Here is a 17,632-nt window from a genome sequence, read left to right as displayed (position 1 = left end):
CCCGAAGGACTCAGGGCGGTGTACAGCCAAAATAAAATAAACAATACAATATACAATTAAAACCCAAATTAAAAAACTTATTACACCATTGGCCTAAAATTTTAAAACATATTAAACTAAAAAACCCATTAAAATTCATAATAAAAATTTAAAAACCCAATAAAAACCCAATAAAATATAAGCCAGCCTTGCTTGAATAAGGATTGCTTGAATAAACTTGCTTGAATAAGGATTGTATTCTTTCTCTGTTTGTTTGTTTTTTGTACCTCTTTGTCATTTGTACTGAATGATTTGATCGTCCACCTAAAATGGAGCAAAATAGAAAGTCATCCTTTATTTAATGAATTGATACAAAAGCTTCTCTCTTTTTTCCCCCCCCCTCTCTCTTTCTCTCTCTCTCTCTCTTTTCTTTCTCTCTTTCTCTCTCTGTTTTTCTCTCTTTCTTTCTCTTTCTTTCTCTCTCTCTCTTTCTCTCTGTCTGTCTGTCTCTCTCTGTCTCTCTCTCTCCCCCCCCCTTAATAATCTTTTCTGCAAATTTCAAGATCAGGAAGATGTTCCTAAATGGCTTGCAGACAGTCATGCTGGATGGCTACCTATCCTAGGTATGGCCTGCTCCATTAATAAGGTAAGAAGTGTATTTGAGTTAAACCACACTCAAATGTTCTTGGGAGAGCTGATATTTTTTGATAAGTTACTGTATAAAAGAAAAGAAAGGCATATTTTAATATAGATTTTTTTTAAGCAAAACAAAAAACTCAATTTCATATTCCTTTTCTTTACATAGTAATTTATTCTCTATACATGCATGCATCCATACATCCATCCATACATACATGTGTATGTTCATACACACAAATTTATTTCAGATAACTCTTATTTGTTTGAGGTTCACAAAGAGCCACCTTGCAGCAAAAGGCTGGCTAAATTAAACCCTCACTGAAAAGTGTGAGGGTTGGATGGTTTTTGGTCTTCTTTCTCTGCCACTTTTCCCCTTTTGATCTCCCACTTGCCTTCCTGGGAGATATTTGCTTTAAAAAGTGGGAAAATGAAAAGCTTTGGGCAGCTAAACGTTTCCTCTCCTGCTGCAAAGGGTTTGTAGAATATGTGACCTTGAGTAAGCATTGCTGCAGCTCTTTAAAGGACATCTAAACATCTTCTGGAGCTTTTCCAAACCAAGCCTCTCACTTACCTTGGTACTCTCCTCCTCCTCCCCCCCCTCCCTTTTGCCTGCTGCTTCTCTCTCTAAAACCTTACAGGCAAATCCATGCCATTAATATTTCAGCATCTGTGTCTCGCAGGCATTGGCTGTCCTCTGGTGTGTTGCCTCAATAAGAGAGCCAGGAAGGACGAGCCACTCACCCAGCCCTGCATCTGGCAACTGGCAGAGAAGGAAGAGCAGGAGTGTCTCCAGGAGAAGAGGCTGCAGAGAAGCAGGCAGAAAACTCCCATCATCAGCAACGCTATTACCAAGGCCAGCCAGCCAGCCAGGACACCATGGATGTCTTTAAAAAGGGCTTCTCCATTGCAAAGGAGGGAGTGGTGGCCGCAGCTGAGAAGACCAAGCAGGGAGTCACCGAAGCAGCTGAGAAGACGAAAGAAGGGGTGATGTACGTAGGTAAGGTTGATCAATGTCCCTTCTGCCCAGGCAGCCAGCACTGCAGTGCCTGGTGTGAAAGAAATCTGTGTTTGTGTGTGACCTTGCAGAATGAGGCTCTTCAGATCAGAGCAAGCAGAGGGTGGGGGAAGATTCTCTCATGAGAAAGAGAGAAAGAAAGAAAGAAAGAAAGAAAGAAAGAAAGAAAGAAAGAAAGAAAGAAAGAAAGAGGGAGGGAGGGAGGGAGGAAGGAAGGAAGGAAGGAAGGAATTGCTTTCCCTGCAGAATGCCACTCCCCCCTGGGTTCACCAATAGGGGACTGTCAATATGGAATTTGTAGTTCCGAATAATTTGAAGGCATCCTGTTAGGAAAGAGTAGTCTATGCATGTCTTTTCCTCCTTCTCCTATGAAATTTACTCTGATGAAAACTCTAGTTTGACCTATTAGTTGCTCTGAGTTCCAGAGAAGTCTGCAAAAGAAAGGGAGGAAGGAGGGAGGGTTATGTGAAATAAATATTTTTTGCCTTGGTTGGAGAATTGCTTTGGGGAAGAAAAGCTGGAGGGAAATAAAAGCTTGGTTGTGAATGTATTTGGTTTTTTATTTTTAAATTTATTTGCCACCCATTTTGTCGTAGGGGCTGGTGAATGGCGAGGCATATGGGCCTGGGTCACGTCTGATAACTTTCCCCTTCCCCGAAGACTTTTTTGTGAGAATAAACCACAAAAGGCATGCACTGAGGATCAAAGAATTTCTTTCAATATGATTTCCAGCCTTCCCTTCTGCTTGCATTCAGTCTCTTTGTAGTTTCTCTGAAAAGGAAAAAAAAAAAACACTCTCAGAGAGGTAAAATCTCTTTTGGCTGACTCCCAGAAACTTAATGGCAGTATCAGTTAAGAGCTGCACCAAAAATATGTACATATATCCAGGCTCTACGAAGGCAACAGATTCACTCTTCATTCCTTGCAAAGGGCAATGAAGTGGAGAAACTATTCAGAGCATTGACACAGTCTACATCTAAGAGAATTTCATCTTTTTTGTTTCTTAACCTTGGCTTCTTTTTTCCCCTAACTACTTCAGTATGCAATTCACCCATTCATTATTTTGCTTCGAATTCCCTGGCATTGTTCCTTATTTTATGGTGGCCACCAAAAGGGAGCTCCTAAGTAGAAATAGCAAATAGCACTTCACAGTGCTTTTACAGCCTTGTCTAAGCAGCTTACAGAGTCAGCTTATTGTCCCCCAACAATCTGGGTCCTCATTTTACTGACCTCGGAAGGATGGAAAGCTGAATCTATCGTGAGCCGGTCAGAATCAAAGTTAATCATACTTGTACGCTTGAGTGATCCATTAGCCCTGCAGTGTCCTCTGATTTCTGGAGCTTAACAGAAGCTATTATATATATAAAAAATATAGAATAAGAGAATTGGAAGGGACCTGGGAGGTCTTCTAGTCCAACCCCCTGCTCAAGCAGGAGACCCTATACCATTTTGGAGAAATGGCTGTCCAGTCTCTTCTTGAAAACCTCCAGTGATGGAGCCACTTCACCACTTCTGGAGGCAAGCTGTTCAACTGATTAATTCTAGGATCAAATTTTGACATGGATGTAGCTAGAACAAATCCTGCATCCAGCAAATGTGCCACAATCATAAACTGCAGTTCGTGAAGGCAGTAAGTGCTCCTTGGTCTTAATTCCCATACAAAGGGTCAACCAATGTTCCTTCATCTAATAAATAACTATTTAAATCAGGGGTCTCCAGCCTTGGCAACTTTAAGCCTGGAGGACTTCAACTCCCTGATTCAGTCCTCTAGGCCAGGGGTCTCCAACCTTGGTCCCTTTAAGACTTGTGGACTTCAACTCCCCAGAGTCCCTCAGCCAGCAAAGCTGGCTGAGGAACTCTGGGAGTTGAAGTCCACAAGTCTTAAAGGGACCAAGGTTGGAGACCCCTGCTCTAGGCTTAAAGTTGCCAAGGTTGGAGACCCCTGAATCCATTACTTTAGCTTGGAAACTTCATCAGGCAATTATCTGACAATAAAATAAGGAGTTGCATCACCTTTGAATCTCAAGTCCTCAGGATTTTCTAATGCACAAACCTTCATTCACGTCAAGTTCAGAAACATTGATCATCCTGTATCTGCCAATGAAAATGGCTTTTTCTTTAATTGCTATGTAAACTCCTTCCTCCTTTTGTCTGCATCCCTCTTTTCACCTTTCCCTTCATTTCCTGAGGTGAGATTATATAATATTTTGACCAACATTTTCCCACTCCTAAATACAGAAAATTCTCCCCTCTCTTTCTTGTGACCTTCGCATTTCCTCTCAGCGTGGATAATTCCTGCTAAGCTGCTTTTAAAAAAAAAATCTTACAACTCATTAGCCTGGGAAATGAGCTTGTCGGGAAATATCAAAAGAACAGCTTCAACATCCCTGCAGATATTCCTCTAAATTCAATTTCTCCCAAGACTGCAGACTCAGCTTTAAAAGTTGGGCCTGCAATGGACACATTTTTTGGAAAATACAAAGAAAAGAAAGCAGGGAAAAAAAGGATGAAATTGGGATCATTTCATCTCTTTGCTGTCCTTTTAAAGCATGATTATATCTCAACACATCCCCCTTCATCTGAAAACAAATGCCCCCATTTTAATTTCCAGATTAATGGCATCTCCACCCTTCTCTATTTACTTCATGGTACCTCCCTCTCTCCCTCCCTCTCTCTCTCTTTCTCCCCTTTTCCTGAAATCCTGCTCCAAATTGTAAACTGAAGCTATCCACATAACCTCTGCAGCAAATGTCAAAAGGTGCTCAGCTTCATGGATCACTGATGGACAGAGGAAGTTCCAGCATTCCAGTAGAACAACCTCCTTCCTGCCCCACTGATGGAAAAATATCAGCAACAAAAATCCGAAACAGAATTAATCAGCCGATTAATTCAAGGGTTCCTTTGACTCACCCTCTCTGATTTTGCAGATTACGCTGAACTTCTGATTTCAATGTGGAGAATCTGAATCTGTAGTCTCCTGCTTAGCTTCAATTATTACATCCCTGAGCAAAACATAGCTAGGAAGGTGTAGGGAAAGATGTGGCAGAACCTGAGGGTGGAGTCAAAAGAGGAATCAGCCTAGAGTCACTACATAGCCACAAATGGACACAGCCAATCTCTTTTCAATTCTGTTGACCGTTATTTAGTGCCAAAATAGTGCTAACAGTTGAGTAGATTTCTTTGCGTAGGCATGACTAGTAATAAATCAGTTTAATTGGAACTTCACCTGTGGACCTGATCTTCTGCATCCAAGACTATTTTGAGTCTTGAAGTTAGGTCCTGTCCCCATTGTGGCATCTCCAAGGAAACCTGGAGAAGATCTTACTTTGGTCCTTAAAAAGATGTATTGGGCTTCCTTTGATTTCCATTCACTGGAATCACATTTCTTTGTGGTTCATTTGTCTCCCTTAATCACATCTAAGAGACGTAGGTTTTCTACTTTTTAAATTCCAGCAGAAAAGAAGGGATTTTTTAGCAGGTAGAACTATTCCTGGGTTGCAGTTAGTTTCTAACCAGCTTTGGCTGATCTCAAAAAAAATCTAAGCAAACCTGAGAGGGAGAACAGCTGGATGCTCCAGGGCCATGTGCTGGAGATGGGGAAGTTTTAAAATAAAATTGGTTTTAATCCGTCCTTGGGTCTTAAACTGCTTTCCGTTAAAATATTCCAAAGGGCTCTCGTGATACAACAGTTTGATATTTTGCTGTCAGCCATTTATCAGAGGCAGAAAATTATTTAGGCAGACAAAGGCAGTCTGGGAATATTGAATTATTTGCCCACGTCTGTGTATATTGTATTACTGTGTATGCTATTGTATGCATAGATATATGAGTATCTAAGGGACCACCTTTGGTGGGAAGGTAACAGCGTTCTGTGCGCCTTTGGCATTGAGTCATGCCGGCCACATGACCACAGAGACGTCTTCGTCAGACAGAGATGAGAGCACCCCCTAGTCAGGAATGTTTAGCACATGTGAGGGGAACCTTTACCTTTACCTTACTTATAGTAAATTCCTATCACCTATAGTACATTTCTATTCTTTATATAACCAGATTAAATGTACATGAAGTCCCTCTTGGCACTCCAACCCCAAAACAACACAAAGCGTCACTGAAGTTTACAGATGGAGCTTTTGCACGGAGTTGGTCCTATTAGGATGTCATGATGTTCTTATATCTTTTTTCTTGAATTCTATTTTGATGTTCTTGAGGAATCTGTGCCATCATAAAGGATAAAGTCAACCACTTCCATATTGTCGGACAGGACCTGAGCCAATCCCAAGGGACTTCGCCGTTATCTTACAGCTCATCTCAGTCCTATATATATAATCAAGTGTCTTTTCTCACATAGCTATGTGATTCAGGAGGACTAACGCATTGCGGGTACTTGTGGATTCAGCCATCCTAAACCCTGTGACCAACATTCTTCTCTCCAGCTCCACCGCTTATTTTGAAACCACACCCAACTCCTGCATTTAAGCCGATGCATCTTCTTAGAACATCAGGCATCCTTCCAGCAATTGTTTTGGTGTGGTAGGCCTTGATGTGCTTAATCATGGTGGGTTGAATAAACCACAATGACTGTGTCTGCAGATGATATTAAGCCTGGCCAAAAAAAATTGCATTTGTGAGAGGGATCTTGGAGTCCTAGTGGACAACCATTTAGATATGAGCCAGCAGTGTGTAGCAGCTGCCAAAAAAGCCAACACAGTTCTAGGCTGCATAAACAGAGGGATAGAATCAAGATCACATGAAGTGTTAATACCACCTCATAAGGCCTTGGTAAGGCCATGCTTGGAATACGGCATCCAGTTTTGGTCACCACGATGTAAAAAAAATGTTGAGATCTAGAAAGAGTGCAGAGAAGAGCAACAAAGATGATTAAGGGACTGGAGGCTAAAACATATGAAGAATGATTGCAGGAACTTGGTATGTCTAGTTTAATAAAAAGAAAGACTAAGGGAGACATGATAGCAGTATTCCAGTATCTCAGGGGCTGCCGCAAAGAGGGAGTCAAGCTATTCTCCAAAGCCCCTGAAGGCAGGACAAGAAGCAATGGATGGAAACTAATCAAGGAGAGAAGCAACTTAGAACTAAGGAGAAATTTCCTGACAGTGAGAACAATTAATCAGTGGAACAACTTGCCTCCAGAAGTTGTGAATGTTTCAACACTGGAAGTTTTTAGGAAGATGTTGGATAGCCATTTGTCTGAAGTGGTGTAGGATTTCCTGCCTAAGCAGGGGGTTGGACTAGAAGACCTCCAAGGTCCCTTCCAGCTCTGTTTTAACAAAAATGGCTTAGTGTATTGGCTAGATCCAGAAACTGTGTATTATTCCATGAATATATGTTGATCTGGCTATTGTGTGCATCCTAACCAGTTTCACGAAAGGAGAGCAAAGCTGTATCTATTTCTTCTTCTCTGGGTCTTCTGTGTTCCTCATGCTCTGTTGGGTGAGTACAAAGGTTGGAAGATATTTCTGTCAAGGTCAAGAGACAAGAGGAGACCCATTTGCCCTCTGTCCTCATGTGGTAGGAAATGTCACGAAGGCCCATCTTATGAGATGTTCACCTTACAGAATCCTCCTTGATCCAAGATGCAATCCGAGAACTGACAGTAGAACATCTTCCCTGAGCTTTAGATGACCCCAGCTTCATTGGCCATTCAGAAGGCCTTAAAAACCTGGTTCTTTCCTGAGGCTTTAGGGACGAAGAATCCAGTTTGCATATTTCTTTTCTCTGGATTGAAGATGGTTATTTATTTCGACTTTTCTAAATTTTACATGCATGTTTTTGTGCTTTTGTTGTGCTATATACCCAGAATTGTTTGAGTAGAAGGAGCAGATACATATTAGAACAATTAATCAGTGGAACAACTTGCCTGCAGAAGTTGTGAATGCTCCAACACTGGAAATTTTTAAGAAAATGTTGGATAGCCATTTGTCTGAAATGGTGTAGGGTTTCCTGCCTGGGCAGGGGGTTGGACTAGAAGACCTCCAAGGTCCCTTCCAACTCTGATATTATTATTATTACATATATTTGCATAATAAATACGAGTCGGTGCCTAAATGTAATTAGACAGTTCTATCAAACCATATTACAGTACTTGCTGACAGAACAAATCCATTTCGGGTTTTTAAAAAAAATCTATATCTGGGTTGAAATCAGTACTATATTTTTTTAATTAAATAAACGCTCCTTTGCTGTGGAACAAAGTTTCAGAGCCTAATAAATTTGTACAGAAACTCTTAGCAAAGGATAAATAGAGTGTGTGCAGCCTGATTAACGTTAGTTCTGAGTTCTTTTTCCAGACTGATAATTTAGCAGGTGAGTCCTTGGCCTGGCACCCCTTCTCAAATTTGGCACTGTGTTTTGCAGTTCATTAGCAGGAAAGATCTCCCTGCCTTTATGAGATGTTCTTCCCTATGTTCTCCTGCCTCTTTGCCCCCCCTTCTCCACCCCATGACTCCTGTTGACTATAAACAAGCCCCAATAATGTTGAGTCATTAGAAGAGAGAACAGTGGCAGGATCAAACAAATAGTGCTGGCAAAAGACTCCAGCTTTTGTCTGCTTCTATTAGAATGAAAAGAATCACCAACCGGAGACAGATTCAGGAGACAGGAATTTAGAATAAGGAACCAGGAACTTCTGGCCACCTTTACAGGCCTGAGAATCTGCAGAATAAAAAGAGATTTCGTGCCAATGTTATGCCAGTCAGCCAGGGGGATTAAGAGCCCCCTTTCTGCTTGCTTTTAAAGATTATCTGGATGATGTTGTTTGAGCCAAAAACTTAGGTCAAGGATGGTTGCAGCCCCTCCTGATCTAAACTAAGCCAGATTTTTTTTTTTAATTTTTATTTTGCATGACCGGCAAGAATTTGACTGCAGTGCAGCTCAGGTTTGCAAGGGCACTGTTTTGACGTTCTCCTTTCTCTTCTTTCGTCATCTTGTCATCTCGATGGCGTCTTTCCCAAACAACCGTAAAAAAAAAAAAAAAAGCAAAACGAAAGGTGTACTGTCTTCACAATCCTGTGAACCGATGCAGAGATGCTTGGAAGTAGAGTAACAGGCTCCACTAGAAGCTCTACAGCTTTTGACGAATCCGTAGGATGACCCTGAATATTTCGCTCACATGCACAAGAAGGAGAAAGAGGCTGAGTCGGCGTGAGACAGCTTTACAGAGAATTAGGAAAATAGGGCCACGGTAGAGGACGATGATAAGGAGAAAGTGGCTCAGTGGCTAAGATGCTGAGCTTGTCGATCGAAAGGTCAGCAGTCCAGTGGTTCGAATCCCTACTTGTCCCAGCTTCTGCCAACCTAGCAGTTTGAAAGCACGTAAAAAATGCAAGTAGAAAAATAGGGACCACCTTTGGTGGGAAGGGAACAGTGTTCCGTGCCCCTTTGGCATTTAGTCATGCCAGCCACATGACCATGGAGACATCTTCGGACAGCGCTTTCTCTTCAGCTTTGAAACAGAGATGAGCACTGCCCCCTAGAGTCAGGAATGACTAGCACACATGTGCAAGGGGAACTTTTACCTTTTTAGAGAAAGATGGTGATGTGTTCTTGTCTAGTGGCCCAAAAATCTTGCTCTTCCCATCATTAGAGTTATTTACTTTAAATCAAATTCAGAGGAATAGCCCTTTGAGTAGAAGAACAGTGTCTGCCAACACAGCTTCAAGTCAAGAACTGATGTGTAACATTGGCCATCTCCTTTTTCTTCTTCTTCCCCAGCAAGAATTAGAAAAAAGAGCTGCACCTGAAATCTGTTTTGTTTTTGGGCTTTGTATTTGAATGGATGCTCAACCAGCTACTTGTCTGAAGCACTACATTCATCTTGAAAGAAGGAAACTAAAGACCTTTTATCCGTTGACTCACTCTCTGCTAAGCTGCCCTAAGCACTGTAAATCTTAATGGATGCTTTTTGAAAACAAAACTGATCAATTATTCTCTCTGTCTCTCTCTCTTCTCCCTCCCTCCCTCCCTTTCTCTATCTCTCTTCTGTCCTTTTGTCCTCTCCCTCTCTTCTGTCTCTTCTCTCCTTCCCTTTCCCTTCCTCTCCCGTTCCCTCCTTCCCCCCTCTTCTCTCCTCTCTTTACAGGCACAAAAACCAAAGAAGGAATGGTGCAAAGTGTCACTTCTGGTAAGAGCTGCACAAAAAGTTGGCCTGGTGGAGTTGCTTCTGGATTTTCTGTTTTGAATGAATGACATCCTCTCCTGTCTTCCTATACTCAGGCATGGCATAAATACATAGGACTTCACTTATTTTCCAAAAATTGATCCATCTACTAATATGATGAATGTTCGTTCAGGGTGGCTTTTTCTTCAACATTGGAAAAATAGAGATAAGGGCCCAATATCACCAGGTCTGCTAGTGTTGATGGTATTAGCATGATTTTTGTTTGCTTTGGATGAATCGGTTATCAATATAGATTATCAAAGGATGGTTGTAATGAAATATGGCCATTGTTCCATGAAATGCTTTATATATAACTTGTATATTTGCAAAAAATATCCCATATATAATTTTGTTTCTGTCTTCTTCTTCTTCTTTCTTCTTCTTCTTCTTCTTCTTCTTCTTCTTCTTCTTCTTCTTCTTCTTCTTCTTCTTCTTCTTCTTCTTCTTCTTCTTCTTCTTCTTCTTCTTCTTCTTCTTCTTCTTCTTCTTCTTCTTCCTCCTCCTCCTCCTCCTCCTCCTCCTCCTCCTCCTCCTCCTCCTCCTCCTCCTTCTTGTGTTCATTCAGTGTTGTAAGTGTTGTACCTTGATGAAGGTATCTTTTCTTTTATGTACACTGAGAGCATATGCACCAAGACAAATTCCTTGTGTGTCCAATCACACTTGGCCAATAAAAATTCTATTCTATTCTATTCTATTCTATTCTATTCTATTCTATTCTACTCTACTCTACTCTACTCTACTCTACTCTACTCTACTCTACTCTACTCTACTCTACTCTACTCTACTCTACTCTACTCTATTCTATTCCATTCCATTCCATTCTATTTCTTCTTTCTTTCTTTCTTTCTTTCTTTCTTTCTTTCTTTCTTTCTTTCTTTCTTTCTTTCTTTCTTTCTTCTGTACAAGTTTTTTCTTTCTCTTCCTTTGCTGCAGTCAATCAATAAAAGCAAAAGCAAACAAAAAATTATGCTACAATGTGATTTATTTTTAGTTTACAGACAAAACAAGGTTATAGCCCCAGTGGATTTGCACATGTAGCCAATTATTTTGTGGCTGAATCTTGAATGTGAGCTAGTATTTACCTGCCATTTTCTGGCTTAAGAACCTTTGGAAAAGAAACCATTTCATCTTGTGGACAAAAGCTACACTTTCACTTGTGCAAAACCACAAAACAGTTTGCCACCTGTTTGAATAATATTTCCCAGCAAGTGGAGGAATGATTGATGATTGATGGAGAGAGCAAGGAAGTCTTGATTCATCTCTTTGGACATCAGAAAAGGGAAAGCATCTTGGCAGCTCTCAAGGGCAGAGAGAGGAAATAATCCATTAGAGTCTCTCTAGCTAGCAGGTCAAAAGGGATGCGGTGGCTCAGTGGTTAAGATGCTGAGCTTGTCAATTGAAAGGTCAGCAGTTCAACGATTCGAATCCCCTAGTGCCGTGTTAACAGGGTGAGCTCCCATTACTTGTCCCAGCTTCTGCCAAGCTAGCAGTTCGAAAACACATAAAAAATGCAAGTAGAAAAATAGGGATCACTTTTGGTGGGAAGGTAACAGCGTTACCTTTGGCATTTAGTCATGCCGGCCACATGACCACGGAGACGTCTTCGGACAGCGCTGGCTCTTCGGCTTTCAAATGGAGATGAGCACCGCCCCCTAGAGTTGGGAATGACTAGCACATATGTGCGAGGGGAACCTTTACTTTTAACTAGCTAACAAGTCAGCTCAAGAACCTCTGAGGAAAAGACTAGATGGTATTACCCAATCCACTTGTACATCTTCTTTTGTCCTTCATCTTCAGGGCTTTGCCATTCTATATTCTGAACATGGGTGCCAACTTGACATATTCTTGGGGTGGGTGTAAACCCACTTCAAAATTCCAGAAAGCACACACAATGAGGGCTAAACAATCTGCCTCCATTCAATTTTGGGCTTGTGGAGATCACAAAAGGAACGCTGGTTTCAAGATTCCCAAACCTGGGTTGTAAAAATCCAGGGAAGGCACTTGATCCTTTCAAAACTGACCTCCATTGAAGGATCCCAAATAATCTTAGTAGGTTCCAAAACCACATCTGAAGAAGTGGGACTTCCACCTCATCCTCTCCGCTTCTTTCTGCTTCAACTACAGTTGCTGAGAAGACCAAAGAACAGGCCAATCTCGTGGGAGACAGTGTGGTGGCCAGCGTGAACACAGTGGCAAAGCAAACAGTGGAAGGAGCAGAGACGGTTGTAACCACCAGTGGTCTGGTCAGCAAGGTAGGTGTGATTTTTTTTTCCACCAATGAGACTGTACCGTGTTCCTAAAACTTTGCCTTTGAGACAAGTCCAGAGCAGGAGGTGCTGATATTTGCTGGGGGGGAAACCATTCAGGGGCTTTTAACCTTCCGCCATAGCATCCTTCCTTACCTCTTAATCAGATTTATTTTCTGGCTTTTAGACCAAGGAAAGGGAAAGGATGCCCGGTCAGGAAACTGTCAAGCACGGGTGGAAGCTAAACAGTTATTTCCCCTCACTGACCCATTCCTCCTATGAAAAAGTTTGTAAATTTTGCATGTGACTTGCTCACCCAATCAAAGGAATCCCAAGAAGGTGGAAATCTTAAATCGGTAGAGTTCAAGAAGTGGAATGTCTTCCCATTTCCTGTCCAATCTTCTTCGCACAAATACAAACTTGCTGGAAAGTGTGGCTGGTGTATCTCCCTGACTATGCAGCTGGGAATATTTTAAAGCCATGATGGCACCTGTGCCAGAGGTGGCACACAGAGCCTTCTCTGTGGGCAAATGCACCATCGCCAGCTGTTCTTCCCATCATTTTTCAGACTGCTTTTCAGGCTGTTTTCCAGGCCATTTTTGGACCATTTTCAGGCCATTTTTTGGGCTGTTTTCTGGGCCATTTTCTGCGCCGAAAGCTACCTGAAAATGCCCCGAAAATGGCCTGAAAATGGCCCAAAAAACAGCCAAAAAACAGGCATGTGCGCACCAGACAGCGGATCATAAGGTTTTCAACATGCACCCATATACACGCATGCTTGCATGTTCCATTTTGTGCACTTGGTGGTGTCTATGATTTTTTCTTCCTGCAAGACCAACATCTGGTGAACTACCTAAGAAGACCAGATACCTTAGTGAATCTGCCCTTCTCAAAGTCACCAATGACCAAAGAGTTATTTTGTCCCTTTAAGAGCTGTAAAATAGGCAGTAGATACAGCAAAATGTACCTTGAAAATGAGGAACAACAGAATATAGAGATTCAGTTAGTGAATATTTGGTTCATTTCGAAGACCTTCAGTGCGGCATCTCATTTCCTACTGTTGGAAGAAATGTCCATCCGGTTCAGTTCCAAGTGGGGAGAAAGACACTGGAAACATGGAGACTGCTTGGAAGGGTGGTTTTAATGGTGAATAAGACCACATAGTTTTGAGGTCCTGGGCGAAGTAAGCACATGGGTGAGAGAGAGAGAGACCCTCTTTTGGACTTTGTATTTGAGATTATCCTATTGGTTGCGGTCAGACTTCCATGGGGCTATGCAGTCATCGCTGAGGTTATCTGTGTCCCAGGCTTGGTTGAATCTTTCTGGGTGATACAATGAAGGGGTTTTGGGCAATTCCTATTATGGCTTAATGGCTTTGACCTGGTTTGGATCTTGAGTGAGAGCTAATCGTATCACCCTGGAGGCTGAAGGTCTTTTGTGTTGTAGATAAACTGGCTCAGCCTTTCTGGGGGTTGGTTTTCAAGAGCATGTTTCTCCCTTTCTCATCCAGGGAGGTATAATATTCTGTCTTTTTAATATTTTCTAGAATATTTCATTCTTCTAGGAGAGGGGTGGGTGCTAACTTCCTACACTACAAAAGCCAATTATGGGGAATTGATAAGCACAACAGGAAGTCCACAAACATTTCTGTGGAACATCAAGAGAAAAGAGAATCAGCCCTTTTTACAACACAGTGGTCTTTAATGTTGGGGTTTTGTCCTTGTTAGGGACCAAGCATAATTTTCCTCCACAAAATAAGAAACTATTTAGAGAAGGATCTCTGATCTCATAGGAATTCTTTAAAAATTCTTCAAATCGTAACTTGGTATAGCTTTGTTTGGAAGTGGGATTCCTTGCCCAGAAATTATCTTTTGGTTGGGTAGGGAATATTCTGAAAAATAGGTTCTAACACATGAGGCTCAGGGGTGGGCTCCTGGGGGTCCGGCAGGGTTCGGGCAATCCTCTAGCCAAGGATCGGCAGGGTTCAGTGAACCCCCAAATGCCACCCCTGGCTGGCCACGCCCCTCCCACCCTGCCCCTCCCAGGAGTCTCCACGCAGCCTGTTCATCATTCCAGGTAAGTGCAGGGGCCACACGGAGGATCTGGGAGGGGGAAATATGGGCCTACCGGAGGTTTCAGAAGTCCAAAAATGGGCCTGTTTCCGGCCTTGGGAGAGCCTCCAGAACCTGGGGAAAGCTGTTTTTGCCCTCCTGGAGGCTTGAGGAAAGCCTCCAGAGCCTGGAGAGGGCAAAAAACATCTCCTCCTTGCCCTGGTGCAGGCAGCTGACTAGGCCACGCCTACCATGGCCATGCCCACCCAGCAACGTGGCAGCGAATCCACTGTTAAAGGATCTGAAGCCCACCCCTGATTAGACTGGTTGGCTTTGGGTCAGCATTCTTGATTTTGAGAGTGGCTGTGTCGACGTTTTGTGCCTCTCAATAGGTCAAAGTTGTCAAATTTATATTGGCTTGGGGAGAGAAAGAACACACAGCCCCAACACGTCTTCTTCCCGTAATTGTGCTCCAGTTCAGAAAGAAAGGAGGAGAAATAAGATTTCAAGAGATGCTCCTTTCCTGCCTGGTTAAAAATAGAAGATGAGTCAGAGGCATGAAGTCATGATAAGGGATGCAGATCCAAGAGAAACAAACAGAGGATGTGATTCTTAAGCCACCATTCATAATTAGAGATGAGCTTGAAGTTTTCCTCCAGGCCAAGGAAACAGACAAGCAATTGTTTTTATCTAAAATGTATGCTTGCCTCATTCATGGATAAATTATCAGTGAGGAGGCAGGACAGGGAAAGAACTAAATCAATTTATTTTATTTTATTTTATTTTTATTTACATTTATATGCCGCCCTTCTCCGAAGACTCAGGGCGGCTTACATTGTGTTACGCAATAGTCTTCATCCATTTGTATATTATATACAAAGTCAACTTATTGCCCCCAACAATCTGGGTCCTCATTTTACCTACCTTATAAAGGATGGAAGGCTGAGTCAACCTTGGGCCTGGTGGGACTTGAACCTGCAGTAATTGCAAGCAGCTGTGTTAATAACAGACTGTCTTAGCAGTCTCAGCCACCAGAGGCCCCCTTTCCTTTCCTAGTTTACATTCCTAAATTTAAACAATTAATGCCATGTATCATAGCAGTTGTATGGGAAAGAATTTTTTAAAAAAAAACAGACTCAGAAGGAATCAAGAGACTAATTTGTATCCAAAGGGACAGCCGAAACTGAGTTTGAAGTTCAGCAAGAATGGGATGGAAGATTATATTTGCATTTATTGGTCTGTTCTTGTGTGTTCTGTAGGAGGAACTTCATCCAGATCAACACGAAGACCAGCCTGCTGGGGTTGGAGAAGACATCCCGGTGGAAGCCACAGAGGTAAATCTCAGCTCGGCTAGTCCCAGAGTCTTTGATTCGATGGGGACAAAGGGATGTCAGGAAGTGTCACAAAAATCCAAGATCATAAATAAGTCCTCAAAACTCTACTTCCCTTTTGAGTTGATTACCTTTTCTTTTCTCCATAAAGTGATGACAAAACTTTGCTCTACTGATTTTTATATCAAAATACTCTCTTCTATTTTTTTTCTTCCCCACCCCCACCTGTTCCCCACCCCAATTTCTAGACAATTTTGATTTTTTGGGTGACAGTTAAGAGTTGAAAATAGATTGAAAATTGATTATTTGTGATCCTCCAGATATAGTCCAACAACCCCCCACACTAATTCAGTGATCAATGGTTATTAATTGAATCATTAATTAATGATACTGATTAAGTTTAAAATTAATAATAAAGGTACGTCATTTCTTGAGAGCTGTTTAGCAGAATTTCTTTGCATTAAGTATGTTAATAGTTCAGAATGGCTTTTTTTTCAGACAAAAAGCTTTCCAGACAAAAAGCATCGATCCATTTATTTACATTTGTATGTAAATCTCCACTTATGCTGTCATTTTAATAATGTCATGCTTTTTACAATACCACTGTTTACTGCTGTTTAAATGGCAGCGTTCGAGGTAATTAATTCTAAGTCTTGTTTAATATGGACTTTAAAGAAACATGGAAATGCACTAGGCACCTGCAAATAATGCAAATGACATGATTTGTCTATTGTTCTTGTTGTTATCATTGCCATAGCAGTAGTAGCAGTCTTAATTATATTTTTATACTCCACCAAATAATTAAGATTCCCTGTAGCTTGCAACAAGATTATACAATATATCCACAGTAAAGAAAAACGATTGCAGTAAACAAATCAATCCAGCTCATAAACCTAATAACAACCAAATCCCCAAAAAACTCATTGGAGTTTACACTAGACTAGAGGCTCTACTGGCCAGCCATAATTTGATAGTCACACTGGAGTGGAGTGAGTAGCTTTTTGGAAAGATAAATTAACTTATTTTCTTGCTTCCTCCTCCTCCTCCTCCTCCTCTTCTTCTTCCTCCTCCTCTCCCTCTGCTTCTTCTTCTTTTTCTTCTCAGATTGAAGGAAATTAACCTTCTCCAGAACTTCTACTACATTGTGAAAAGCGAGAGGACCAGGAATAATGCAGGCCTATTAAAGGATGCAAACAGCAGGGAAATCTCCTATTCTTAAGCTAACTTCATGCAGCACGACAAATGCTCACCTATCTTAAGTCTCACCTATCCTAGCTGGGTGGCAAAACTCTCGATTGTACGATTGTACGTTTTAGGGCAATTCTGTGTGTCTCCCTTTGTGTCTCTTTTGTGGCTTCCTTCTTTGCCCATCTTTGAGCCTTCCAAAGTGTGGTTTCAGAGCCATTTCATACCCTTGTGGTTGTAATCACTGATTCATGTCTTTCGGCTCATTAGCAGCAGCACTTGATTTCTCTAAGAAAGGGTGGACATGTTTTTTTTTTTTTAAGAGACAAAATAAAATCTTGTTTCAGCTAAGCCCTTGTTCTTCTATTTTTTCTTAATTCATCAAACTGAACATAACATTGCTTAACACAGTGTAAGCCGCCCTGAGTCTTCGGAGAAGGGCGGGATATAAATGCAAATAAATAAATAAATAAAATAAATAAATAAATAAGGATTGTCTGCTCACTTTTTGTGATCATAAGATCACATTCCGTCTGGGCGGGTGAGTGGAGCCTCCCATAGTCGCTGCTACCGGTTCCACCGAACCAGATAGAACTGGCTGAATCCCACCACTGGGCCTATGGGGACTTGGGGAATGAAAAATAATGTAAGGGCCACTATATTAGATTTTTTTCCCCCAGAGATACAAAATACAGTTGCCATCTCACTTAATACGTTTCCTTTTAGCAATGTCATCATCCCCAAAATGACAGGAATAACCACACTCCATGTTCTGTCCCCCCTCACCTCCGTCCAAGCGATGGCTTAATTAGCCGGCACTATCAGCTCTGACAGCAAACTAGCGAGCGTCTGCCAAGTGACTCTGTTATCTCCCTTGATGCCGATGAGTCACCCAGGAACAAACAGTACTTCAGCTCTAGTTAAGCAGTTGATTTGCCTGCTACGAAGAGGCATAGCAGCCCTCACTGGTTTTATATCCTGTGGGGTGTGGCTCCATGACTCAGCACTTCCTA

At 41.8% G+C, this 17,632-nt stretch overlaps 1 protein-coding gene across 2 annotated transcripts; it reads left to right on the top strand.

Annotated features, from left to right (window-relative positions):
• Nucleotides 1–512: 512 nt before the first annotated feature.
• SNCG (synuclein gamma) lies at nucleotides 513–16,966 on the top strand. 2 transcript variants are annotated; one of them, XM_058189296.1, is made up of 6 exons: nucleotides 603–625; nucleotides 1,299–1,615; nucleotides 9,729–9,770; nucleotides 11,931–12,058; nucleotides 15,363–15,437; nucleotides 16,539–16,966. In XM_058189296.1, the coding sequence occupies exons 2-6, from the start codon at nucleotides 1,495–1,497 to the stop codon at nucleotides 16,551–16,553; spliced, it is 381 nt and encodes a 126-aa protein (XP_058045279.1). In that variant the 5' UTR covers nucleotides 603–625; nucleotides 1,299–1,494; the 3' UTR covers nucleotides 16,554–16,966. The 2 variants fall into 2 exon arrangements, with proteins under 2 accessions (XP_058045278.1, XP_058045279.1); XM_058189295.1 differs by having other exon boundaries at nucleotides 513–1,615.
• The last annotated feature ends 666 nt before the right edge of the window (nucleotides 16,967–17,632 follow it).

The sequence above is a fragment of the Ahaetulla prasina genome, chromosome 6 (assembly GCF_028640845.1).
Source record: "Ahaetulla prasina isolate Xishuangbanna chromosome 6, ASM2864084v1, whole genome shotgun sequence".
Taxonomy (NCBI): Eukaryota; Metazoa; Chordata; class Lepidosauria; order Squamata; family Colubridae; genus Ahaetulla; species Ahaetulla prasina.
The sequence above is the reverse complement of the archived record's forward strand: the minus strand, read 5'-3'. Positions and strand labels throughout refer to the sequence as shown.

Coding starts and splice junctions, on each gene's coding strand:
- SNCG (XM_058189295.1), top strand. CDS start 1,495: ATGGATGTCTTTAAAAAGGGCTTCTCCATTGCAAAGGAGGGAGTGGTG. Junction 1,616..9,728: donor AGAAGGGGTGATGTACGTAG/GTAAGGTTGATC, acceptor CTCTCTTTACAG/GCACAAAAACCAAAGAAGGA. Junction 9,771..11,930: donor GGTGCAAAGTGTCACTTCTG/GTAAGAGCTGCA, acceptor CTTCAACTACAG/TTGCTGAGAAGACCAAAGAA.